This window comes from Lutjanus erythropterus, chromosome 13 (genome assembly GCF_056507025.1).
Source record: "Lutjanus erythropterus isolate fLutEry1 chromosome 13, fLutEry1.hap2, whole genome shotgun sequence".
In the NCBI taxonomy this organism is placed as follows: domain Eukaryota; kingdom Metazoa; phylum Chordata; class Actinopteri; order Lutjaniformes; family Lutjanidae; genus Lutjanus; species Lutjanus erythropterus.
The window spans coordinates 27,733,572-27,761,311 of record NC_139329.1 but is presented as its reverse complement, the minus strand read 5'-3'; the positions used below and the strand labels follow the sequence as shown (position 1 = coordinate 27,761,311).

General features: G+C 40.3%; 1 protein-coding gene across 1 annotated transcript in view; it reads left to right on the top strand.

Moving 5' to 3' along the window:
* Nucleotides 1–23,045, top strand: part of igf1ra (insulin-like growth factor 1a receptor) — a 98,320-nt gene extending 75,275 nt beyond the window's left edge. The window contains exons 7-21 of the mRNA XM_084733577.1: nt 75–201; nt 976–1,211; nt 1,345–1,512; nt 2,614–2,821; nt 7,492–7,778; nt 7,893–8,035; nt 8,681–8,846; nt 8,939–9,041; nt 9,280–9,350; nt 9,443–9,672; nt 11,376–11,480; nt 12,008–12,167; nt 12,412–12,541; nt 16,002–16,136; nt 21,337–23,045. Coding sequence (XP_084589703.1) covers nt 75–201; nt 976–1,211; nt 1,345–1,512; nt 2,614–2,821; nt 7,492–7,778; nt 7,893–8,035; nt 8,681–8,846; nt 8,939–9,041; nt 9,280–9,350; nt 9,443–9,672; nt 11,376–11,480; nt 12,008–12,167; nt 12,412–12,541; nt 16,002–16,136; nt 21,337–21,865 — 2,798 coding nt within the window. The 3' untranslated portion in view covers nt 21,866–23,045. The remainder of the gene's footprint in view (nt 1–74; nt 202–975; nt 1,212–1,344; nt 1,513–2,613; nt 2,822–7,491; nt 7,779–7,892; nt 8,036–8,680; nt 8,847–8,938; nt 9,042–9,279; nt 9,351–9,442; nt 9,673–11,375; nt 11,481–12,007; nt 12,168–12,411; nt 12,542–16,001; nt 16,137–21,336) is intronic.
* Nucleotides 23,046–27,740: the final 4,695 nt, after the last annotated feature.

Sequence of the window (27,740 nt, the reverse complement as noted above, 5' to 3'; positions counted from 1 at the left end):
AAGTTATTTCAGTCATTAAAAATAGCTGCGATACGTTGTTTTAAGTTTGTGCATGTGTCCATGTGTTGCCACAGGTGAAAGTCATATCTTGAAGTTCAAGTCCAACACAACATCAAGCCACTCGATCAGTATGACATGGGAGGGCTACCGGCCACCAGGCTACACAGACCTGATCAGCTTCATAGTCTACTACAAGGAGTCGTGAGTACTCATTAAGTAACCGATTAATAACACACTATCTTAAACTCACCTCTCGAGAGGCAGTGTTTGGTCTGTCCACTCTGTGTCTACTGTAGAAACATGGCAGTTTAACATGATGGCCTCAATGGAACGGTTCATTTTAATATAATGAAAACACAATGATTCTTATTTTCAGGTGGTTATTCACTAATGAAAACGTGTTTATGAATATTATATTTAATTTCTTCTGTATTCTGCCAATAAATCCCTAAATCTTACACACTGGACCTTTTAACGTTTCAATGGAAAAAAACAAGATTGAATAAAATATGCAAAACCAGACAGATGTGATCACTTCACAGAGCTGCTAACCATTTTCTAAACACGGTGTTTGAACTTTTGGACATATTTTCTGCCTTTGGGACACTCCGCTTTCAAATGACCAATAGAAGAATTCCTCAAATATGAAGCAAACAATCTAATTTACAACATCATATTCACAACATCCATGTCTGCTTATTGTTTGAGCTCTGGGTCTGATTACCTGTCAGATTTTCTTGTTGAACATGTACAAAGCAAAACAATGTCTGCCTTGAAGGTAAGTAATCAATCATAAATTGTAGAATACACAACATTTGTAAATAAAGTTCTGAAATATACAAAACCATTGGCTTAGTCTTTTAAGATGAATCAGATCCTCAAACATGACCTCAGATGTGTTTTACTTTCATACCAACAATCAATTTTGAGCGGAGCAGATGTCATTTTTTGTGCCATGTCTTGTGTCCTCACCAGCCCTTTCCAGAACATCACAGAGTTTGACGGTCAGGATGGCTGCGGCTCAAACAGCTGGCACATGGTGGATGTGGATCTCCCTCAGGATAAAAACAGGGACCCAAAACTCACTCTTCAACACCTCAAGCCCTGGACCCAGTATGCTATTTTTGTGAAGGCCATTACTCTGCAGGTAGAGGACAAACACATCACTGGAGCGAAAAGTGATATCATCTACATACGCACACGTCCATCACGTAAGTGTGACCGTCATCGGTCTGTTGGGAACAAATATTATAGTTGTTGATTAATTTTAAGGCTGCCTGTAAATTGTTTATGAGGGTGAAACACATTATAATGTAACATCCCGTGACTTTGGCTCTGTTGCAGTACCGTCTATGCCCAAAGATGCCCGTGCATTTGCTAATTCCTCAACCAAGCTGGTGGTGAAATGGTCTCCACCAGCCTTCCCCAATGGCAATCTGTCCTATTACCTGGTCCGCTGGCAGCAGCAGCCTGAGGACAGAGAGCTCTACCAACATAACTACTGCTCCAAAGGTCTGCATTACTCGTTATATAAAACAATAACTATCTTTTTAAGGGGATAGTTTGGATTTTTGTTGTGAGGTTCTTATTGATAGTCAGTGTATCAGCTACAGTAGATGATTGTTGGCACGGCCCCAGTTAGCAGAGCTTAGCAACAAAAGTTTAGCCACTTAAAAAGCTCCACCTCGTGGTCTGGTGGCTCGGTTGTTATAATGTTCGCCCCATGTACTGAGGCTGTGAGTAGCAGCGGCCGTGGGTTTCATTCCTGCCTATGGCCCTTTGCTGTATTTTATTCCCCCACTTTCTCTCCGCCTTTCCTGTCATATTTATAGCTACCCTGTGATTAAAGGCATAAAAGCCCCAAAAATATTGGGGAAAAAGGTCCACCTACAAAAAAAAACAAACAAAAAAAATCACTACCTTGCTATCAGACAGCCTTCTCTGATGGGAGCCACTGTCATAAAAGCCAAATATTGCTCTCTCAAACCCATCCAAGCTCCAAGAGAAATCAGTAATTTTATGCTGCAGCACAAACACAGCAGTTGATGGTCTACCACTGCCTCAGTCTGTTAGTTTGTTTGTGTTGTTGTGTGACTTCATTGAATCTGGACTATCCTTTTAAAACACCAAAGTCACACAATAACACAAACTAACAGACTGAGGCAGCAGTAGCAGTAGTAAAATGACTGATTTTACCTATGGAGTTTGGTTGGTTTGGCTCATATAAATACAGTGTCTTGTCAGAAAAGACTTTCTGATGGAAGTAAAGTGGTGAAAATATTCTAAATATAACATACACTTAAAGTGATGTAGATAATTTTTAGGTGGACTGTTTTAAGTGGTTAAAATTTGTTTCATTGCTGATGCTGTCCACAGCAGTACATTATTTAGCTTGGTGTCCCTCTGCTTCTCCAAACTGGGGGCACTGACTCATGTCTGCTGGAGCTAAAATGCTATCAGTAAGTACCTTGTGCAATCCCACTTCAAATAATCCAAACTATCCCTTTAAACACAACTCAGTGCAATAAATGTGTCAAAACATATTACAAGCAGCTGCTCTGATAATGCAGAATGCTTCTCATCCCTAAACACTGTCGGTTTCTCCTAAAACAGAACTGAAGATCCCAACTCGTATCCCAGCTGCAGGGCTCACAGACATGGAAGAGAACACCAAGCCCACCAAGTCAGACCTGGCAGGGGCAGAGAAGGGCCCATGCTGTGTGTGCCAGAAGACGCCCGAGGAGAAGGACCGGGAGAAGGATGACCGCGTCTTTTTCAAAATTTTTGAGAACTTCCTCCACAATGCCATCTTTCTGCCAAGGTACAGTAAGCCTCACAGAAAGAGCAGAGGCATCGGCCTCACAGTGATCTCCTTAAACTGTTTACAGCTCCCGCTCTGTGCCTCACCGAGTGGAGAGCTGAACTTGTTGTTCAGTGAGATGGTGGTAGTGCTGCTGTAACGACTCCTCTGTGGAGCTGACAGGACACAAGCACGGGACCATAGATGGACCGGACGGGAGCCGAGTCGGCCCCGCTGGGCCCGGCCCTTTTTGTCGCGCGGTGCAGATGAGGAGACGTGCTGAGTTGGATCCAAAGCCTTCTTAGCGCTTGTGGCTTTCCGTTACCATGGCAACGGTGGCACGGGGGATGTTAGGGACCTAGCAGGCAGCAATTTAGGCAACACAAACAAACCCAGGAGAGAGATGTGATTAAGGAGTCTGAAGGGCCTAGTTTGGCTGCACACTCGTAGCTGCTTAGGCTTTTGTTCCCCACAATAGGGACTGACATCTGTGTTGTGTTATCATTTAACTTGCTCGTGGCGAAAGGATGTTTCACTGTTTCAAAGACTCCCGCTCTGTTCTTCTCCCACACTCCTTTAGTCTCATACAAACGGTCACACACACAATCTGTGCACTGTGTTGAGACGGTTACTTTTAAAATGTATTCCACTACAGATGACTGATTACATGCCCTGAAATGTAATTTAGAACATATTCCCTGAGATTACTCAAATTAATTAAGTAAGCGGCTAAGTAGTATTCCAAATACAGCTTGGTTGTATGACAGTAAGTACTTTTTTAATATTCTGAGAAAGTGTTGCACATTAAAAGTATATCAAGATATTTAGTGGTTCATTATTGTAAACTCTGACTTTTGTCAGGATCCTACAAGACTGTTGACTCTATGTTGTATCCATGATATGACTGGTGAGTGGTTAAACAATTCACACATTTTGATATGATATGGAAATAAACAGGAGGTAGTATAAGCATGTCCTACCTTTTTTTAATTTCTAAAGACAGTAGCTCTATTCAGAATACCTTCAATTGAAACTGTAATGTGATACAGTTACTCATATTCTGTATTTTAAATATGTTCCAGCAGACATCATATAAATCCATAGGTTTAAACGATGCCTCTGAACCTCCAAACCAAAGTTCATTCATTCAAACAACGATTCAGTGCCCTTCTCTTTCTCTTTCTAGAATAGGATCGATGTGTCTTTGGAGTAAGAATAATAAAACATAGCTTGCTATTGTAAATGAACTCATATCTGCCCCCCTCTTCTTCTTCCTCCTTCTCCTCCTCCTCCTCCTTCGCCTCCTCCTCCTCCTCCTCCTCCTCATCTCTCTGGCTGTGTTGATTTGTTATACTATAGCTGTCTAGGAAACAGGCGGGTGGCAGGTCCCGGGGCCCGCAGCGCAGGGCTCAGCCTGTGTATGCACAGACTCTCCACTGTAACAGAGCCAGCATTATTACAAACCACTCCAGGGAAAGGCCTCAAAATCCGGGGAGGTTTTTTCAAAAGTTCAGGGTTTAGACCCGGGGTGAGGGGAAAGAGGGCGGGTGAAAACAGAAACAGAAAGAAGAGGAAATGTTTTCCATTCTGTCCCCCCCCTCTACTCGGCACTCCACTCTCCTCCTCCCCCTCGCACGTTCTCTTTGTCCGGGACTCGTTTTCTCTTTTTTTTTTTTTTTGTGGAGCGAGACAGCTGCCAGGAAATGTACAGTGAATCCATCTGGAATTTAAATGAATGAGGGAAGAGCCCCATCAGCGCAAGCAGACAAACAGAAAGTCAAGGAAGACAGACTGATTTACTGCAGGAGAGGATGATGGTTGCCAGTGTCTGTTTAGGGACAATCCAAAACCTGTTATCAGCTGACTGGAGCGTCTATTTACTGTAGTCACCTGCTGTTAGAGGCTCATGATATGGACTCCCTGGAAGTTTCTTCAGACCCAGAGATCTTTCGCTCTTCTTCGTGAGCCTGCAGAAAGTGTCACTGCAATTAAAAGCCAAGTGCTAATAATGTGCCCTGCTCGCCACAGACTGAATGTGTAGTCACGGCTTTCCTCCCCGGATTCCGTTGCGTAAAAGGTAGATCTTTTTTTAGCGGGCGAGGTCAGGACACTAACTGTAGTAACTCACTAGTTATAAGGTCATGCTTCAGTCAGCTGAAGAGCCTTCTCACAGCGTTAGGACTGCCTTGCTTAACCCTTAACGTCCTTATTGCACATGCAGGAATTAGATCTTTCATCTGGCCTGTCAGTGGTGTTGGTCTGCCTTTTGTTCTATCGCTTTTAATCTAAAATAGCTCAAGATTTATCAGTCTCACACATCTGTGTCTTTACTCTTTACTCTCTTGTCAGTTTTTATATGTTTTTGATAAACTGTCGGTAGTAACAGTAGCAGTTTTGGAGTGCTGGACTTCTGGATTGTACTGCTCCAGTTATAACTGTCAGAGAGGAATTTTGACATGTCAGCGAGACTGGTCTTTCCCATGGATCAGTCTGTGTCTGTTCACTCCTGCTGTAGGTAGATGCTTGATGATTTTAGCTTTGCTCTAGTCTGACGTGGCAAAAGCACAAACATTCTTTACACAAGTAGAAGTACAGATAAAAAGTGAAAAAAGACTTACAGTAGAAATACTGATTCAACTTCTTTACTCAAGTAAAAGTGAAAAAGTAAGAAGTACCCCTCTGAAGGACTTCACCTTTTCTCCATGGTCGAGTTTCCCAAATGCATTTAAACCAAAGTGACAAGCTTGTTTTGAAAATGTAAGGAGCAGAGAGTGCAGATATTTGTCTTAAAATGTTGGAAGTGAAAGTAAAAAAGTTGCCAGAAAAAGTAAAGTACAGAATCTAAAAAACTGTACTGAAGTACAGTAATGAAGTATTTGTACTTAATTCCTTCCCACCACTGCTCTTAGTTTTCAGCATTTTATTCCTCCTGATAGACCTGAAACAATTAGTCAAGCAACAGAAACCTGCAGCTATTTTGAAAATCAAATTTAGCATTTTATTTTAAGCAAAAATGCCCAAAATTCTCAGGTTAAAGCTCTTTAATTGTGAGAATTGGCAGATTTTCTTTGTCTGGTTTCATAGTAAATTGAATATCTTTTCAATTACTGATTACTAAACAAAAAAAACAAGTTTTTGTGAGTCACTGTGGGTTTTAAGAAAGTAGGCTGGGTGTTATTCAGATTTTATAGACTAAACAATTAAAACTGGGGTGAGTGATTCTGGAAGAAGATTAACTGTTGGGTCTTTTTCCAACGTTGTCAAATACTGACATTTTGGGAATGAGGCTCCAGAATCAACTATCTTATCAACCTGTGATTCGCCAAAGTCTACTGTCATGGCCTAGATTTTCTAAAGCCTGAGTACAGAGCCAAGAGGAGCAGCAGAAGTCTTAATTTTCTCTCAGACCACTTGAATTGCATTATGCTTCAAGGTTATTATGGAACTGGAACTAGATCTGTGTTATATATTTTGTTGATTTGTGTGCTTACATTGTCCCAAATGTTTCCAGCAATGTTCAAAACCAGAAAAATCTGTAATTTATTAAAGCTAACAGTGTGTTTCAGGTTAACCGCTAGTTGCTATACCTGCAGGGAAAACAGAATAAGTCAGAGTGAGGACACAACTCGGCAGATGTGACTAACCATGGCGTGAATATTACCTTGTACATAAACGTGATTTCTGCCTGAGTCATGTCAAAGATTTTCGTGAGCTATGGTTGTAGTTTAACGATGAAGTCCCATGATCCCATGCTACTTCACGACATCATCAACGTGCATTTAATTGAGGACAAAATCAGCAGATTAGTTGCAGTGACTCATGAATCATGAGCTAAAAACCTAGCCACCTGTTCTTGCTCTCCTCATTACATTTCGAAACAGCTCAAAGTCACTTGTCACCTCACAGCAGCTCTGTAAACACTGTATTTCACCTGTTGTCACCTGACATCCATGCAGGTCTTAGGACTCTTATTTTTTCTGTCTGCCTGACTCTGCCAACTGTCCTGTGGTGTCACAGGTAACAGTGAAGGCGAGGTGCCCTGTGGCGTCTGTCCTGCTTCTGGTGCTGCTACAGTCGCAGTTGTCACCGCCTGCTTGCCCACAGTAATAACGATGTCCAGCTCCCGAATGCTCTGCAGCTTATCATCTGCACTGTGAGACAATGCGTCCATTCTCCGCTCTGTCCTCAGTTTGGCTGCTGAAAATTGGTCATTACGATCGAACAGTTTAATTCATAATGTCACTGTCATAAAATTATGTTTTCTCTCTGATTTATATTTTAGATTTTTTTTCCCTTCTAGGCCTTTTCATTGTTGATGAGAGAGTTGGACAGAAAGTTGTTTTTTTACTGTTTTTACTGTGGAAAAAATTTCTCTATGTGTCTGTCTGTCTGTCCACTTCGCTGTGATCTGTCTGACCTCATCGGTCCACACAGCTCCACTGGGAGTAGTTTGTAGCATCTGGACACATGGCGCACACAAGATACAAAACACACACTCACTCCACCCGGTTCAGCGAGATGCTTCAGCTTTGTGTAAAATGCTTCGGGGAGTTATAAACCTACAATTATTTGTTACAATAGTATTTCCAGAACACACTGTATATTTTTTTTGTCTTTTTATCTTCATAACAGAGCTCACTATACTTTCAACTTTCTTACAGCTGTTCTTTCCATTTGTCTCTGTTTTTCAGACCTCCAGATCGTCGGCGTAGAGATGTTTTTGGTGTGGCTAACAACACGCTCTTTAACGATGGTGCTAGTAGGGGCAACACCAGCCTTGGCCCGGGTGATAACAGCACAGATGGCATTCCTCCTATCAAAGAGTACCCTTTCTCAGAGGACAAGAGCACAGCAGAGCATTTAGAGATCCCCAACCTGCGTCCCTTCACTGTCTACCGTATCGACCTTCATGCCTGCAACGAGGAGGTGGGGCGCTGCAGCGCTGGAGCCTTTGTCTTCTCCAGGACCAAACCTGCAGGTTAGAGACTGACCTGGATGCAGTGTGGCTCAGCATGATGTAACACCTTCTCTTACGGTTCTTTGTAGACACAATCTTGCAATAAGCTTCTGTGTGTTTGTGTGTGTTTCCCAGTGAGAGCAGATGACATCCCTGGGAAGGTGATCTACGAGAGGAGTGACAAGGTGGAGGGTTGTGTGGTGCTGCACTGGCCGGAGCCCACCATGCCCAATGGACTCATCCTGATGTACGAGATCAAGTTCCGTCTGGGGACTGAGGTAAGTCAGCCGCAGCAGAATGAAATTAAAAACATTTAATTAAGTACAATTTTGATATACTTGTGCTTTATTTAAAGCTACTACAAGGAGTTTATTACTGGTTATGACACAGTCTCAATTTAATACTGACGCCTCTATGAGTCCATCAACAAGAAGATCAATAGTTTTTACATTTTCCTTGGCAAAGTTAGAGTGAGTGGTACATTAACCAGTTAAAAAGAGGCAGGAGGAGATTTTTATTTAGATCATTTTTGACGCTATGTTTTATTTTTTTTTTCCCTTTAATATTATTACAGTGGAATCACTACCACTTTTATTCACATGAGCCTCAAAAATCATCAAGATATGAAAGTTTTTAGCAGTAGCTTTAAGCATTTTTTGATGCCAATACTTATCAATATAGTTAAACAATATGAATACTGTTTGGAATTTTTGTCTGATATAGTTTTTCCACAAAAGAAAGTTAAATTAATAGTTAAAAATTCTTGAAATCAGATCTACTTCTTGACCACTTCTTGAAGAGATTTAAACATTTTAAACAGCGTGTGAATGCAAAAAACATTTCTGGTGTCATACTTTTTTTTCAGTTTTACACTCCTCAACTGAACCTGACTGTTGACTGTTTTTGCGTTTGTTTCCTTTCAGCCTGAGAAACACGAGTGTGTGTCGCGGCAGCACTACCGCGAGCACAAAGGAGCTCGGCTGACCAACCTGGGCTCTGGGAATTACTCTGCTCGTGTGCGTGCCACCTCCCTAGCGGGGAACGGCTCCTGGACGGAGAGCGTGTCCTTCTACGTGCCTCCACCCAAACGTAATGAGACATTTCTAACACAATAAATACCGTATATCCTCGACTCTTTTAAAGTTTGTGCTGATCACTTGTGTTTTTCTGCCGTGTGACAGGAGACGATGGCGTTACGTTCTACTTGGTCATCATAATTCCCATCATTGTGACACTTTTCATCGCCAGCCTCACCACCATTCTCTTCTTTGTGAATAAAAAGAGGCGAGTATCTATACGAACATGTTTCCACTTTGCCAGACAAAGTCTCTTGATAGTGTTGCTTTACCTCGCTATGCTCATGAAACTTAATGACCAGAGTAATGTTAATTATAGTTAATAGGTGTTGTTTTCATTAACATTCCCGTGTGGTAAAGAGCAGGCTTCCTATAGAGAATTACACATCCCATCATCCGCAGTCAGAGCTGCCTGCTGACTAACTCAGCTGTCTCTGTGTCATCAGGAATAGCGACAGATTGGGGAATGGAGTCCTTTACGCATCTGTCAACCCAGAGTACTTCAGTGCTGCTGAGAGTAAGAATATCAAATATCTTCTCGTGTTTTTGGTTATATTTCGGTGTGTGTGTCTACGTGGTGTTGATCTGCTGCCCATCGTGTCACGCCAGTGTACGTCCCGGATGAGTGGGAGGTGGCCAGGGAGAAGATCACCATGCTCAGGGAGCTGGGCCAGGGCTCTTTCGGCATGGTGTACGAAGGCATCGCCAAGGGAGTTGTCAAGGACGAACCTGAGACGAGAGTGGCCATCAAGACGGTGAACGAGTCGGCCAGCATGAGGGAGCGAATCGAGTTCTTGAACGAAGCCTCTGTCATGAAGGAGTTCAACTGTCACCACGTGGTAAGAGGCCCGAGATGAACCCGAAAACCTGAAATGAATGCAGATAAATGATCACAGTCTGACTAAAAATAAATCAAATACATTGTTCCACTGCTCCTGATTATCATTATTTTCCAATTAATCTGTAAAGAGGCAGAGAGAGAGGTGTCAGCAGGTCACGAGCGCAGCGTACGGCGTGCGGTTGTCTTTACTCAGGCAGCTGCAGCCTGAGGCAGGATCCAGCCTCCTGGAGATTGTGTACATTCTCTCATCAGTGTGATCACAGCCTCATTAACTGCATTAAACTGATGTGTTAAACATTTTCCCTTTGGAAAGCTGCTGTTACAACCTTTTTATCAAGTCTGCCTGCTAAAAAGCCAAACACTCAATTATTAAATTCCATTTGAATGATTTATAGGAAATTGATTTTTTTACAATCTTCAAAACAATTTTAAGAGAGACTGTTTTATGGAATATGAACAACGGACTACCTGCTAATTTTATACACTATACTTTATACTAATCTGTGCAGTTCGTCATTTTTGCACTTTTAATATGAGAAACCATTTCATACTAAAAGGAAATTATACAAGACATGCGTCATCAGACATCAATCAAACTGTGACAATATTCAGCCACTTACTGTTAAACTTCACAGAGAGAAAGGCAAATGTTTTTCCAAAAATGTAATAGTTATTTTTCTGTTTTCTAATGTGTTCTTGGAGCTGTTTCGCAACCATCTGTTGTTAGTTTGATTTTTTTTCCAGCTGTGAACATCTCCTACATTTCCTTTGTGCATTGCATTGTGGGAGAATTGTGTCCTTCAACTGCACGCTGAAAAGTGGGTTGGGGTTTTTGAGTTTGCTTACTGACTGTTTTGAGTTTATCTTTTCCATATAAAAACATGCCACATACTCAAAACCTGCTTAGATTTAAAGGGATTGTTCAGATTATTTGAAGTGGGGTTGTATGAGGTACTTCTCGATAGACTGTTTGTTGATGCTGTTTGGCATGTCCCCGGTTTGGAGCAGAGACTAGTACCGGTGTAAGACACTGTTTAAGACGCTGTGGACAGGGTCAGCGGCAAAACATATTTACGTCAATTAAAAAAAGGTCAAAATCAATATCAGTTTAAGTGTACGGTATATTTAGAATATTTTCACCTCTTTACATTGCTGTCAGACAGCCCTTTCTGACAGAAAACAAGCCAAATGTTGCTCCCTCCAAACCAACCAGACATCATGGACGAAAACATTAATTTTAATTCGCAAAACATGGGAGTTGCTGGTGTACCACTGCCTCAATCTGTTAGTTTGTTGTGTTATTGTCTGACTCTGGTGTTTTGGAGGGTAACTCAAAGTCACACAATAACGCAAAGAAGCTGACCAACTGAGAAAGCGGTAGACAAACAGCTCCTGTTTCTGCAAGGTAAAATTTACTGATTTCATCCATGGAGTCTGGTTGGTGTGGAGAGAATGATATTTGGCTTTTTAGATGGCTAAAATACATTTTGCTGCTGTCCACAGCTGTTCACCGCTTTGCTTCTGTGTTAATGCTCCTCTGTGCTTCCCAAAGCTGGGGTGTGCTGACCGACATCTACTGACTATTGATAAGTGCCTCATACAACCTATAGTACATCATATAATCTGAACTGTGTAGTTTGGATCTGGGAGACAGCTTTTGAACCGTCACGCCTGACCTGTGCTGTATTGTGATTGGTGTAGGTGCGACTGCTGGGCGTGGTCTCTCAGGGACAGCCAACCTTGGTGATTATGGAGCTGATGACCCGTGGAGATCTCAAGAGCCACCTGCGCTCTCTGCGTAAAGAAGTAAGCAGCTTTTCCTCACTTACCCACACAGACACACCACACTTCAGCTCTACAACAGATGCTGCTTCTGTCTTACGGAAATAGGTGATGGTGTGAGTTGTCATTGTGCACACACAGCATCCATCCAACACTTTTAGTGAAAGTATGGTTGTGCAATATCGCTAGAAAGTTTATTGTGATGAAATGTTTACTATTGGTGGACACTGATCATTTTTAATGACCTAGTTTTGGTTGAATTTAATTCCTGTATGTTGAATTTTAACACCTTTCTTTGAATTTAACCACTTTATTTAGCAAGGCACACAGGCAATAGACTTGATAGACTTTGAAAAAAATGCATTTAGGTAAAACTATTCAACACTTAATGATTTCCTGGTATTGATGAAGTGTCTGTTGCCGACACGTATGACTATTGTTTTAGTGCCCAGGCCCAGTAGAAAGCAGAAAAAGATGACATCAAAACTGAATGAGCAGGTTGTTTTTATGCTCTTTCCACTCTCACCTCATCCCGTCTCACTCTGCCTCAGAACTCGACCACTCAGGTCCTGCCCCCGCTCAAAAAGATGATCCAGATGGCAGGGGAAATCGCCGACGGCATGTCGTACCTAAATGCCAACAAATTTGTCCACAGAGATCTGGCTGCCAGGAACTGCATGGTAGCCGAGGACTTCACTGTGAAGATTGGAGGTAAGTCAAGTTAATACGGTGCCATCAGCCTCCCCTGGCTGCTCGATGCTGAACCCACTCTACCAGCCTCGAAAAATAAGTGTTTGGATTTCAGCGAGTGCCTGAGGCGGTGTAGGCTTAATGTAGATGGACGGAGGGAGGGAGGAGGTGAGGGAACGGATGAGCTCTCAGGAGCTTCCTCTCCCACACAGCGTGAGTGATATTTAGTGGCTTCCCCAACCTCTGTTTTCATTTTTCTCCTCAGATTTTGGCATGACCAGAGATATTTATGAGACAGATTACTACCGAAAAGGAGGGAAGGGCCTGCTGCCTGTTCGCTGGATGTCTCCAGAGTCACTGAAAGATGGCGTGTTCACTACAATGTCTGATGTCTGGTATGAGAACACATCACTCTGTTACACACACTCACAATCCTGCATTATACATGTATAAACCTTCCCTAATCCGGAGGGCTCGCAAAGTATTCCAGAAATGTCTACATACTGCGTGTCTTTGTGCATGTGGATACGCTTAAACAGTTCATGCTGTGGAGTGCAAACTATAAAAACACACAGATCACTTCTCAGCCCGTATTCTTAACAACATTCTTTACTTAACAGTGTGAACATGCATTTCCTGCCCTCCATCCTCTCTGTGTACACTATGGCAGCGAGTACTTCCAAAACCATCAAAAATCCTTTGGTTTCCAGCTGGCCCTCTGGAAATTCCTCTCTTCCCCTGACAGAAGAGTATAGAACAAGATAAAGCTTTTTTTAGTCTTTGCAAAAAAAAAAAATGTATGTTAAAAAAAACTTTACTCAAGTAAAAGTGAAAAACTGCAGGCTCTGAAATGTGCTCAAAGTATGAAAGTAAAAAGTGTCCCTCTGAAGGACATTTTTTACTGTCTGTTTCTGTGCAAAGCAACCGATCCTCACCTTTTCTCCATGGTTTAGTCTCCCTGTCTGTTTCGTTGTGCGTGTTGTTGTTACATCTTTTATGTCCTGTTATGTAATTTCCTTTGTTTTTGTCTGATTATGTCTTTTACGTTGTTGTTGTCTTGTCGCGTCTTGTGACGTCTTGTTGTGTCATTTTTGTCTTGCAACATAATTTTCATCTTGTTACATCATTTTTGTCACGTTTTGTAATCTTTATCTAGTTAAATCATTTTCGTCTTTTGTTACAGAATTTTTGTTACAACATTTTTTACACTGGTTTTCTGTGCACAATAGATTCACCAAGGAATCATCTTTTCATTGTGTTGTTGTCCTTGTCCCTGGTGTCCATTTAGGTTGAAACCAGTCTCAGTGTTTGGAAGGCGCTTGCCATGATCAAATAAATCAATAAATACATTTAAAAAAAATCAAAAATTCACCAAAATTGCACTAAAATTAAAGTAGTGAGCCTGTTTTGAAAATGTAAGAAGTAGAGGGTACAGATGTGTCTTAAAATGTATGGTAAAATAAAAAGTTGTCAGAAAAATAAATACTCAAAGTACAAATACCTGAAAGCTCTACTTAAGTACAGCAACAAAGTATTTTTACTAAGTTACGTCTCCCCTCTGATCTTTCTTTACTGGTATGTGTTTTTTAATGCCAGCTTGCGGTGAAATCTCAGCTCACAGCTCTGCCACATTTTTCTATCTGGAGCGATATTGTTCCAGAGAAACACAAGTGTTTACTAGCTCCCTTGCAAGTTTTTGTTTCCCAACTCAAAATGTCCCACGGGTCAGTCCCTAAGAGTGGGCTTAAACTGCTCCAGATGTTCTCAAATGATAGGTTGCAGTGCCAGCACAAACCCACCTCCACATTTGCGTACTACATCTTCCTCTTTGATGTTGCACAGATGAACTTTAGTGTAAGGCGAACCCATTCTGGGCTCCTTGGGAACCCGCAAGTAGGTGACTTTTATTTTGTTGATCAAGAAAAGCTGTCTGAATGTGGCTTCGTCTGTCAGCACAAGACTCTTTCAGTCAGTTATATGCAGTGTTGTAATAATAAGGCTGTTTTAAGGACTGTGGAGTTTACTCTCAGAACTGCTGCCAGTGGTGAAAATATGACTAGCAAGAGTGAACAAATATTGTGGTCTTTGTTAAGTCGAGTTAAGAATTTTTTCTCATGAATAGTTTAATCTCAGTGTGAAGCAGCTGGGGTTTAAACTGAGGTGATGTTTACGATACTGAGGCTTGTCCTGCAGTAATAAAATCATTGTGATTGACTGACTGGCACGCTGATACACAGCTGACATTATTCTTTATACGTAGGCTGCCAGGATTTAGTTTGTCAACAAGGTCATCAGGTTACTCTTGCTCTGACCATTAAATCTGATTTAACAGGTTACATCAGGTTATTATTTTAAAGCAACATAAGCAGGAGAAATCCAGAACGAGCTAAAAGTGTTGCAACCGTCCCTTTGCAACACTTTTTGCTTTTATCTTGGCTGCTCAGAGACTATTTGGACTATTTTGCCCATACCATTTAGCTAGTGTCCAGGTCAGTGTCTCTAGCTGGCACATGATGTTTTGTCATGGGTGACAGGATGGGGACAGTTGGACCAAGTTGTTACAGCTGTCCCTAAGCAACTGTACCCTGGGTTGGGGTCAGTTTCAACATCTGACTTCTTTAATTGGAAGTCATAAATAATCATCTTTAAACCTCAATGGCATTAATTATGTTACCAAGTAACTAAGAAACTACAAAAAGGACAAAATAAAGCTCATGAAAAAAAAAAAAACTTTTCTACCTCCAAAGCAATTTTTTTGTTTGTTCTTTTTAAAAAGCAGCAGCAGATGTTCATTGTGTCTTCTGTCTTCCTGGTGGGGGAGGGGTCTAACTGAGCATGTGCACAAGGAAAGAGTTTCTGATTGGAGGAATAAGACTGTAACCAGTTGCACCAGTCCCCAGTCTCCCCTGTGTGAAAGCTGAATTAATAGAGAAAGCTGTAAACAAAACACAGGCATAATATCACCTTACAAAGGCAACTGTGTGAACTACAGAATCAAGTCATAATTCTTTGTGCTTGTTGCTGCAAGCATCACCTCTCGCCATACACACAGTTGTTTGATACAAAGTTAATGTAAAAATATTGATTAGTGCAGCTTTAAATGTCCATACCAGTGTTATTTTGCTTGCTGCAGTTAATGTATTCTGCTTGTTTTTGCTTTTATTAGCTAATTAACTGCAAATCACAAATAGACCACAAACTCAATGTCCACTTAAAGTTGCATTACCACTTAATGCGACTGCTGTGTAATGCAACAAGGTGTGTCGTTGAAGCAACTCACAAAAGCAGACATTATATTCACTGTAACAGGTTACTTAACTCAAAGAAGTAAATTATCAGTGAAGAAAAAAGATGGTTAATATTAATGAAAGGTTTATTGTAATATTATGATTTGTAATAAAAAAGAGGGGAATGTGAAGAACTCTGCACACAGACGGCCTCATGTACTCAATTTATTTATGATGTTTTGGTCCTCATCTTGTACAATTCAATAAATTAATTTAATGAATTTTATCCAATGAAGGTCTTAGGGCTGAAATATAATTAAGTGATTACAAATGAGTTACAGCATACTTGTGAGTGTTTTGATGTTTTTACAATCAAGAGTTTTTAATCCTGCATAATAAGTATTGTGAGCAATAAATGTAACAGTAATAGACACGTTCTAGGAAAGGAAAATTTGAAATCACTAGTTTAGTCGCTTTAAACGTAAGTTTTATATTGAAGTAATAAAAACAGCTGCTGTTAAACTTTTTCTGATGTTGCACTCAGTGTAAGCAGCATTGGATTAGCATCAGACAAGAGGCAAAAATATCAATATATTTTCTTAAATTGTCATCTCATTTCTTTTCGCAGGTCATTTGGTGTTGTGCTGTGGGAGATCGCCACCTTAGCAGAACAGCCTTACCAGGGCATGTCCAATGAACAAGTGCTGCGCTTTGTGATGGAGGGAGGACTCTTGGACAAACCTGACAACTGTCCTGACATGCTGTGAGTCTCCTTTGTATCAGTGATCAATAACTGTGTAATACCACCTGTTTCAGTCCTTCCAGGTTTATGTTACACCACCCTTGAAGGATGTATTGTTTTATCCTCTACTGCCACCACCTTGCCTGCCTTCTGCCCCATTAATATTTTGCCCGGCATCTATTTAAAGTTGTGGTTTGAAGTGTGTAGGCTATCATGTGGTGTGTATGCTAAGGTAGAGCCAAGATGAGGCCTGACATTAACGTCACAGGTTAAAAGTGGCCCGTTGACGACATGGCCCCGGTGGTCAGCTGGCAGCGAAAAGCCTCTTCACCCGTCAGCCTCGGCCCATAGAAGGGATGCCATGGTCCGTGTGTGAAAGATGCCCCTCATTCCTGCCGCTGTGAACGGGCATGAGTAGGCCGATGGTATCTGTCCATCAAGACAAGATTCCTTAATTCATTTATAATTCATTAATGAATCAGCCAGGCTGTCGGAGAGGAGCAAACACAGCGCTGGCTGCTCGTTAAGCATGCAACGCTGCATATATGCATTTCTCCTCTCCCTCTGTGACCTCAATAAGAAGGCATTCTGCTCCTCTCCCCTCCCACTCTCCACGGCTGACCTCACCTTAGAAAGAGAGCGCGAGCAGAAAAAAACGAGGGCCGAGTGTTGTGCAGACACAGACCTCCGGTTTCTATGGCAGCCTGACTGTTTTGTCCTGATTACAGGAGTGTGTGGATTGTGTTACAGAGGTGGTGGTGGTGGGAGGAGGTTAGCCTCCCGGTCTGTGAGCCACACACGGGAAAGTCAGGCTGGTCGCCTCTGCTGTAGTGACTTAATGGAGATTTCTAGAAGAGTGCTGAAGTGTAGTGAAGCCAGACGTCCACACAAAGACTGAATAGAAAGATACAAGAGGAGAAAGCGGCTGGGATAAAAGACAGAGGGGATGAGTCATATTTTGGAGAGCTTTGAATGTCTCCTCCTTGTCCTGTCTTTCCCATGGTCAGGTAGCTGTGGGTCACTGATTGGATTTCCCATGTTTCAGTCTCAAGTTTCCTATAGACAAAAGTGCATTCTCTGTCTCTCGCAAGGGTTGGGCGAAAATGAAAGGCAGACTCAGTGAACATATTAAACATCATGATTTATTGTGGAGTGTGCAGTATCACTTTCAGCACTGTTATACATCAAGGTTTCATCACGCCGAGGATGTTGCATGTGTGAAGTTCTGTTGCAAGAGATTCCTGTTGTTCAGCTTTATTAAACATTTACCATAGATGTTTGGAGACTCACACTTGGCCCTAAAGTGCATCTGGTTCTTATTTTATCTGAGTGTCTCAAGGTCTTTTTGTCCATCTCTTAGTCTGGTGAAATGCTGGCTGCCAGATTTTTTCTTTTATAAAAGCCTAACTGTCTCCAAATGTCACTTTGACACCATCACACCAGATTTTTGCTTGTAACACACAATTTGTAACTTGATTTATTTATGTGACACAAACGGTCAGACTAAGCTTTCTTAGCCAAGTATGTTGACACACACACAAGGGACCAGACTGCAGTTGATATGAGCTCTCACTACACTTGAACATCCTACAGGGAGTTTGTAACTGGTTATGAAACAGTCTTGATTTAATACTGATGCCTCTATATGACCTACGTAAGCAAAAGAGACCATCGGTGTGAAAACTGGACATTATTATAATGTAGTTATTCTTACTGCCTGCCACCGTGTTGGATTCTCCTTGAAAGCAGATGTCTTGAAATCAGATTTACATTTTCTCAGGCAAAGTTAGTGAGTGGCACGTTAGCCAGTTAAAAAGAAGCTTTAGTTTTCATGTTATATTTTGTGGTTATGGTGGAGGAAACACTTCCACTTTTGTCCACAAGGGCCTCTAAAATGAACAAAATATGAAAGTTCCTTGCTGTAGCTTTAAAATGGAATTGAATGTACCAAATCTGTTTGAACAGATAAACAAAGAAGTGAGCCAAAAAAAAGGGAAAAACACAGTTTGCAGTTAAAAAAAAAAAAAGTGACAAAACACAAAAAAGCGAAACTGAATAGTTGTTTGACCTTGAGTAGCTCTTTTCATGCCATCTGAAGAACAAGGCACGTTGCTAACGTCAGGTCAAAACCAGATGACAGGTCAAATATAAGTCAATTTAGCTTAACGACGATAGCATGTGTCTTTGTGCCATGATTGGTGGGACGCTGACAAGAAGTCAGGATTTACAGCAGTGTTTGTTTTCTAAATTTGCATCAACAAGCCTTGTGCGCAGCAACAGATGGCGAGGGAAGAGTTTTGCAGCAGACAGGTTACCCCAGAGCGCCGGCCCGGCTCCAACCATTACGCCTCTTTTCACGGGAGGTCTTTGCTGCCTGGGTTTGGACATCTGAACGTCAACTTTAAGACACTTGCTGTGCTGCTGAAAAACAAGCCAGAGCTGCCCCCCCACCCACCCACCCTCCCGCTGTTTCAGAGTATGAAGCGAGCCGTGTGCTTAGGAAAGCTCTACCCATAATTCCTCTGTGTGCAGAGAGGAGCTGGCACCCAGCTGCAGAGGCTGTTGTAGCAAAGAGAGCAGTGGGAGAGAGGGAAAGAAAGAAAACAAGAGCGAGTGGAGGAGAGATGACTGAGGTGTTTATGTCAGCAGGCCTTAGAGAGTATTCTTAGCTTGTTTGTGTATAATTGAAGTTGTGGTGTGTGGTGTAGCACCACACAAAACTGTAATAATTCTCCCTTTTATAATGTTGTTTTGACATTCCCAAAGCTCGGCTGCTGGCCTGGCACAGTAACCTTACGTATGATTTACTGCGCTGCTGACTACATGCTACATTACTGATCCTGCTGTAATGCAGCAATACATAAAATGTCTCCTTTGAACTGACGTTAAAAACTTTTTGAATTGACTTATTACATGTAATTAAAGTCTTGTAGCTACTAATTCAATTCAACTGTAGTTAATGTGGTGTTTGACTGGACGGTATTAAATGAGATAACAGAGTAGAGCAGCTGTCAACAAGAAACCTATATGAAATGAATCAGCAGGTCCGAGGAATAAGAGCAGAGCTGCATTCCAAATCGCATACGTCATTTTTACTTAGTACATGCTGCAGCCACACAAGCTAATGAGCTGTCATCTGTCTGTGCTCTCTGGGCGGCTCAGTCGGTGTGTGGTATCTTCCACTGTGCAGAGGATTGTGGGCCAGAAAAGCATGCTAGCTTGCATCCTAAAAAGTGTGACCAGATGCAGTATAACATCCTGGTAATTTTGGCATACTACATATGACAAACTATGTATTGTGACGTATTTAATGTCCACAAAATCTGGCCTACTAAATGGTGTCAGAAATGTTCGGGTAGGAGCGCTTCCTAGTTTGTTTGAGGTGCTCTCTGGATAGAGACACATGTACACAAAAATCACAAACTCCAAGGCACTGGCTTTTAAAACACACAAAAAAAACTTGTACAAACTCTGATGTGACTTGATGTCAAGCCAAGAAGACGATGAAGCCTTGACACCAAAATGCATGACTTTGTTTTAAGGTCTAACATAATTGTTTTGTTTTTTTTAAAAGAGTGACTTGCAGTTTTTTTTTGTGATTTTTGCATAATAAATATATGATAATATGGGTGCTGGAACATGCCTCAGGTATTTGTAAGTGATTTCACACATTATTTTTAATGTGTATAAGCTGTTGTCATCAGACAAAAGGTATATATATTACATTCACACCTACTAACAGAGAAATAGTAAACAAAACGTGAAACACTAAAAGCTGCGCCTGGTTATGTAGATGTCGTACTTTGTTTTTATTACATTCTGTATCTCTGAAAAGGCCAATACTAAATCTCAGACAAGAAAATGGATCAACTCATCTGTTCTATCAAACAGCAGTAATCTTACATAGCAGAGTTTTTCTTCAAGATCAATTTAGTGACCAGAGTTTTAGTGCCTGAGAGTATTAAGGTGGGCTTAAAGTTCAGTGTCTCCTGCCACCTGCTGGTGAGAAAGGAGAAGTCTTCCTACGCCAGAGTTTTAAAGGATGAGTTCATGTTGTATCAAGTCTAAACACGTTCAAACACAATACTCACATGCCCAAATGTACATTGAAGAGTTGCTGGCTGCTGTAGTGGTTCTTCTTGTCCATACTGGCTGTGAAGTATCCCAGTCTGAGGTGGGGGACAAAATCCACAGCTCATGTTTTGTTAATTTCAGGCTTTTATGAAGCTTCAGCAGTCCGAGTAAATCAAAGTAAATTGGAAACCAGAGTTATTATAGTTTTTTATTTTTTGTTTTAATTTTGTTAATTTTTGTTTTTAATTCAATTTAGTTTCAGTTAGTTTCCAGTGGGTTTGCTCATTCCACTTTAGTTTTTATTGTTTAAAAGTGTTTGATTTTAATCACGTTTTTATTAGTTTCAGTCTTTTTTTTTTTATTATGATAGAGTTTTCGTCAGGGACAAGATGTAAGAAGTTCAGAATTATAAAACAATCACAACACTTTGTGAAGGCAGTTAATCAATGCTGTCTCATCCTTGTTGCATGTTAGATTGATCAAACGGACAAAGACCAAAACTAAAGCCATTTTCTGTATATTTTTTTTTATTTTATTCTAGTTAGTGTTGTGGGCACAAAATATATAATGTGAATTTCTGGTTTTTTTTTGTTTTTTTTTTTCCAAAGTCTAGTTTTAATTTTTATTTCAGTTGGTGGAATTAACTATAATAACCATGGCAGAAACTTACAACTTTTGTTTTGAACTTTTGTGTTGTTTATGCTGCTGTTGCAAAGACAACACCTGATCACTTTATGCTTCCTCAGAGTCGAGCTCTTGTCTAGAGAGAAGCATGTTCACTGAAGAGGTCAATTGAAAGCTAGTGTAATGATGTGCACTGCACAGTAATAGCATATTTTGAGTAATGGTGGCTTATTGCTTCACACTAACTAGTAACTACAGCAGGGTTGGAGTAACAATAGAAGAAAACATTAAGACTGAATTTATCCATTAATTTAATCTATAAATATAACTTTTCAGGGTAAAACTGCCTGGTGGTGGACAGATTGGCATAGGAAAAATCTAGGCTTATAGGGAACCAATCTAAAGTAAAAGCAAAAAGTTGTCTATAGTAGTCTATTATCCAGTTTAAAACATTTTAGTAATAAACGTTCATATTACAAAATAATGTAAAAATCTAACCTGACCCTTTTATCGTCACTTGCAGGTTCGAGCTGATGAGGATGTGCTGGCAGTATAATCCCAAGATGCGTCCGTCCTTCCTGGAGATCATCAGCAGCATCAAAGATGAACTGGATCCTCCCTTCAGGGAAATGAGCTTCTTCTACAGCGAGGAGAACAAGCCACCAGACACAGAGGAGCTGGACATGGAGGTAGAAAACATGGAGAACATTCCACTGGACCCTGCATCCACCAGGCAGCCCTCTGCTGCTGCCGCCGCCCCCTTGTCGGGGTGTACGGGAGGCACGCCGCCTCCTTCTACCCAGCAGTTATCCCCCATGCAAGGCCCGAGTACTCCATTACTGGGACCTGTATCTCCCTCGTCCCCGGGCCCTGTGGCCTCAGCCTTGGCGTCTCCAGGCCAAGCCTTGGACAAGCACTCAGGACATGTTTCGGCCAACGGGCCTGTGGTGGTGCTGCGGCCCAACTTTGACGAGATGCAACCCTATGCACACATGAACGGGGGCAGAAAGAACGAACGGGCGTTACCACTGCCCCAGTCGTCGGCCTGCTGATATCAGACCACCCCCTCCTCCTCCTCCTTTTACACAGGGTAACACAAACCTCTCCTCCATCCCTTAGGGTGGGATGGATGAGGTAAGACATGACTTTCTTCTACTGTGTGCCAGTAGTTGGTCTCTCCACTCCTTTAAGGTCAAACACAAACTGTAAAAACTGAGAAATAGCACAGAAACCTGCTAAAGCATTTGGAGTTTGGTGGCTCAGACTCGACACTGGGGAACTCCTTCCTGTGCAGCCTATATTTCACTCTTTGTTCTTTCAAGGAGGAAAACAAAACAGGCGTGTATCCTGACTTACAGATTTAGCACGAACTTAACAAAAATCATTTTTTTAGCATATCTGCCAGCAAATCCAACAGAAGAGCACTTTTTTTCCTGATGATTTCAGAGAGGATGTTGTGGATATCTGAGTGTGTATTTATACAAACACGTGATTCTCTCTATAATATGGTATAGCTCCATTTCTAAATGACTTTCCATCAAAATGACTCTGCATGAGCGGACGGGCTCATGTCACATGAGGATGCCTCAATTAGAAAGTTTGGACTGAGATCATTGTTTCATTTTCCTGTTGATATTTCTGTGGGTGTCGATCCCGTCAGAGGCGGGTCAAATGGAAGAGGAGGGCCCATTGTGTATCTGCCAAACTGTTGCCAAATCAAGCTTTTTTTTCTCTCTTCAGTTTCATACAGGTCTCCCTTCTTGTTTGAGGCTGCGATTCAGAGTTGAGATAAGTCTGTCTGGGAAATAATACCAACATTGTTTGGTGGTATTCAGACTTCACTCTTATCTTTGGTACTAACAGCTCTGGAGCAGCTGTGTTGGGGGGTTAGAACAGGACAGAATACAGTGTTTCTGTTGAGACGGGTTGCGTTCACACCTGCAGTCAAAGTTTTCTCCAAATGTGCAACGTTTGCACTGGGGACGGGAATAAATCTAGTGAGCCGTGTGGTACTTTGAGGAGAGACAACAATCAATTTCTATGAAGTGATTTGCACGTAGAGAGGCCAGTATTATAACAGCAGGACTGAGTCTGTTCCGTTCAGAAAATGAATCAAATTTAAAATGTACGTCTTTCAAATCAACTGACAATATATAATTTCATCAAAGGATGATTATTTATAATGACAGTTATTAAACAGTATGTATTCTAATAAACACTGTGTTCATGTGATTTAATGATTAAAACAAAATGACTTAGCTAAACAAATCTATCACATTAAAATCTAATAAGTTAAAATCTATATTTGTTAAGGTGACCAGACAGATGTCCCCTTTTCTGGTAGCCTGTCCCCAGTTTGAGCTGTCCCCTGAAACACTAATGACCCGCTCAGTGTAAATATCAGCTACTTGCCAAAAATAATAATAATAATAATAATTTGATGCTACAATTGTCCAATCAGAACTGAGTATTTAACAAATCTGTGTAGTGAGTGGATAGGAAAGGAGAGTGAGGAAGAAAGTAAAATAATTTTATTTAACAGTGTACTATTTATTATTTAAGATTGGAAAGTAAAGAGAAGACCATGGTACTGTAAATTATGATTTTCTGACACCATAGATAACAGCACTGGACATTTTAATGATAAACTGTGCCTAATTTTCATTTCAGAAATATGGTCACCTTATAGTTTTTGGCATTAAGCATATTTTTTATCAACTGTCGACATAAGACACTTTTACTCTTTAATTTTCAAGTTGAAACTATTATTCAATCTAAAGAAAACCTGCAACTATTTTAGTAATTGGTTAAAGTCATTTTTTTTTAAACAAAACTGCCCAAATTTCATTGGATTTACTGCTTTTTTTGTCTTATGTGATAGTAAACTGGACGCATTTGAAAGCACTTAGGCATTCTTCACTATTTTCTGGTATTTTTTTTTTACAGCAATTAATGCATCAGTTACTCAAGAAAATAATTGGAAAATTGATTGATAATGAAAATAATCCTTCGTAGATTTACATTCGAGACGCTAGACTGCTGTTGCTGGTGATGGGCTTACCAAAACCTTCTGTCGCATCACCAAAGTCCATTCAGATCTAATTATCTTCAACGAAAACTTTCTGAGACACGAGCCAACTCTGAATCACAGCCTCTATCTGTCTTTGTTTTAGTAAAAGAAAAAAAAAAAGTCTCACACTGCAAATCACTGAACTTCACAATCAAGGGATATGACTCTGCCTCTACGTTCATTCATTCAAACCTTATCTGACAATTTTTTTAAGGCGTGTATTTCATGTGGGAGGTGAACGTGGTTCGCCGATACTGCTGTTCAAACTAAATGGCACCAAATACACAACAGAGTCTAAGACCTGAGACAGAAAACGAGAAGGCGTTGGATCAGATTTTAGTAGCCTAAAGACAACTTTCAAATCACAGCCAGGTCTCTTTTGGAATAGTCATTAGTTTCTCTACATTTCAAACACATATAAAGGTCTTACAGTTGTATTTTAGACTGCAGGATCATTTTTATACACATCATTGGTTTTGTCACTTTTTAAAAAAAAAAACCTTTTTACGGTTCAAAATGTTTGCCTCTATGTCTGTACAGAACAAAAGCTGCTATTTTATTCTTTTTCTCTTTTTGGATGTTATATATAAAGAAATCCTTCAGGTTTGGTATTTTATGGTCTCCACTACAGTCCGTTTCTTATATCTTCAAACTCTGTTTAAAAAAAGAAATAAAAATAAAACAAAAAATAAGATGATTTAGATATAAAAACATTTTTTTTCTGTTACCCCAAAAGGTTTTCTGTAACACTATATTTTGCTCATTGCCTTTTATTTTTATGAAATCTTTCCTCCTGTATTTGTTTTGTGGATGTCTATATTATTATTATTATTAATATTATTATTAATATTATTATTATTTGGAATGGACACCTTGGCTCGATGTGTGAGTGTGTACTTTCTGCACCCTTTTTGTACTTGTTGTCTAGCACTGCGCCTAGCATTGCCCTCTAGGTGCGACTCAATCTCAGGTCAAAGTAAAGGCTTTGCTTTCTCCACACATTCTCATGATCGTCCTCTACTTGTCTCCCCCCTTTTTTCCTCCCCCTTCATCATGTTTTGTTGAGTCCAGTAGTGCCCTCTCTCCTTCCCACTGGCCCCTCACTGACCCCCCTCCCCTCCTCCCCTCCTCTCCCCGGTGCCTCCTTTTGAAGTCAGGATCAGTTCCAGTATATGAGATATTTACTTTATACCAGATCTGGTATTTTAACCCATCCATTTCCTGCCTCTTCTTGACTCAATAGGGCTAATTGGGTTGTCTTGTTTGCCTTAATTATGCCAACCATCTCTCAACCATTCAATCAGATTTTTTTTTTTTTTTTTTGTACAACTTCATACACTCTCAAGCGCAATACAACGCCACTTCTGCGAACGTTTCTTCTTCTTCTTCAATGTGAGAACAGGTCTTATTGTTTGTCTCCATAATCACTGCTTCTGAAAACCAAATAAAGGATGGGTTAAAGTCCAGGGAAGGGAACACATTTCAATGTCATGAATGGAAAAGGTCTTAAAATAGATGGAGGCTGAACAGTGAAAGTGTTTTTGAAGGATTTCTCCTCATCTTTTGGAAAATGTTGCCTGGTGATTATTAATATTTTTTTTTTCCTTTCTTTGAAGTTTTTTTTTCTCTGTAGGAGTGTTATTTATTTATTTTTTTATTTTCCTTTTGTGATATCAGTTTAAATCACTGTATAAATGCCCCATGATTCAGTATAAAGTTGGATTTTTTTGTATGTATTTTCTTTGGTGTCATGACTGGGGGACTTAAAAACTTTTTTTTTCCTTCAAGTATATATCTACCTCACTCTTGAAAATATATGTATGCGTATGGAAAACAAAGTACATCTCACTCATTCTCATCAGTTTGTATATAAAAAACCTCATCATCTGGATGAAACCCACAGGGATCTAGATAAACCTCACAAAGCGGACTAGGACAGGAGATGGAATATCTGTGCACAAGTTCGGCCCTTCAACTTTCGGCTCAGTGGTTCACTAAAAGTTTACACCTCCTAAATTGTTGTAGGGTATTTATTACATGGCAATGACAGCCTACACTTTAATTTCACTGTATAGACAACAGCGTTTCGAGGTTTAGAGGAGGTGAGAGGCCTGGGCGCAACATCGACACCAGAGATTCCATCTCCACTGACTCCCAACATATTATCATAACCTCAGATCCTCAAAAGACAGAAATTTTCTCACCTAAAATGCATTTATATAGAAGTCTAAACAGTTATCATGGGGAATATTTAAAAAAGGGAAGATGTTTATTGACCTCCAAAAAAAAATAATAATGTATTTGCTGTTTACTTGCAAGGTTACAGCACCTTTCACAAGTTTAGTTTATTTCAAACATCCAGATGTCATTCACACTCTCAGAAAATACATTTGGTTACGTATATGGATCAGTACTGTGAATGTAACATGGACATGTATTCACTTTCTACACAGACAAAAAAAAAACCTGTATAGAGAGAACAGCAACTCCACCTCCTACATGTTTCTACCTTCAGTCCTAAATGGACAATACAAGTTGTTCTTCAGTCACTGTTGGATTAGATTTAATTGTTTTTCTCCCATGTAAACTCATTTTTCCGAGTCTCTAGCTCTTGATAGCTAATTTCCACTGTCATGAAGGTGAATCTCATAGTGATCATTTTCAGCCTTTTTTTTTTTTTTGATCATCTGTAAGTCGACTCGAAACGCCTTTTCTGGCCTGTTGTACTGCTACTTAACACTAATGCTGCTGGCTCAAACGGTCACCTCAGTGGATCTTATATTGTCATCAAAAATGTGTGAGTGTGAAGGCGGCAAAGGAGCTTTTACATCTCCAAGCTTCTGCTGTCTTAGTGCAAGGGCTTCTGGACTGGAGGCATAAAGTAAATTGAAAAATTGGTGTTGAAATTTATACCCAAAAGCAATAAATAAAAAAAAAAAAGAAAAAAACAAAAGAAAGAAAATGGGATTTGGAATAGGCCAATGTGAAATCTGGGTGCTAAATCTTCTTAAGCATTTTATCTGTGCATGATTTAAGAGAGTGAGCAATCTTTTGGTTGAAAAACAGTCCTATTGCTGCTGAATATCACATTGGTACAGAAATCACCACTGGCAAGCAAGCAGCTTGTGTAGTTACTTAACATATCTGTGCATTTATTATTATTTTTCTTCCATTTGGATGTATGTAATGATACAAACATTAATGAAATATTTCAACTTTTCAGTTCTGCGAGTAGTAGACATAACATTGACCTGTTGTGAGGTGAATTACTAGTTACCATTAGGTCACAAACCTGTCATAACTACAGCATTTAAATAAACACGTGGACATATTTAGGACAGGGATGTTGTGTAGATTACGGGTAGTCATGGTAAAGAGTAAACAACATAATTAGAAAAAGGTGTTAGGTCTAAGTTTACAGCTTCACATTAGTTGCTTTTTTTTTTTGCATTTCCAGATTTCAGCGTAAAAATATACACTAACTAAAAAAACACTCAACTTAGTCATCTTTATCATTTCAGTTCTTCAGAATGTTCTTCATGCAAACCTCAGGTTTATGGAGGATGCGTCAGTGCATTCAAACTGCAATAATAAGTTTGAGGTTTATCATTGTCATGCCTCTTGTTTTCATGATTTGCATTCCTATACCTTCTGAGGGGGCCTTGGTCTACTACTATTATTTTATTATAATACTTTTCACGAAATCTCTGTGTTCATTACCTGATTGGGGAAAGAAATAATCAAAAAAAAAAAAACCTTCACTAGACTCTGTCTTTTTTTCAAGCTCTGTATCTGAGGCCTCAAAGTTTTTTTTACACCTATAGCTGAGATGGTGTATTTTTGACATACCATCTCCA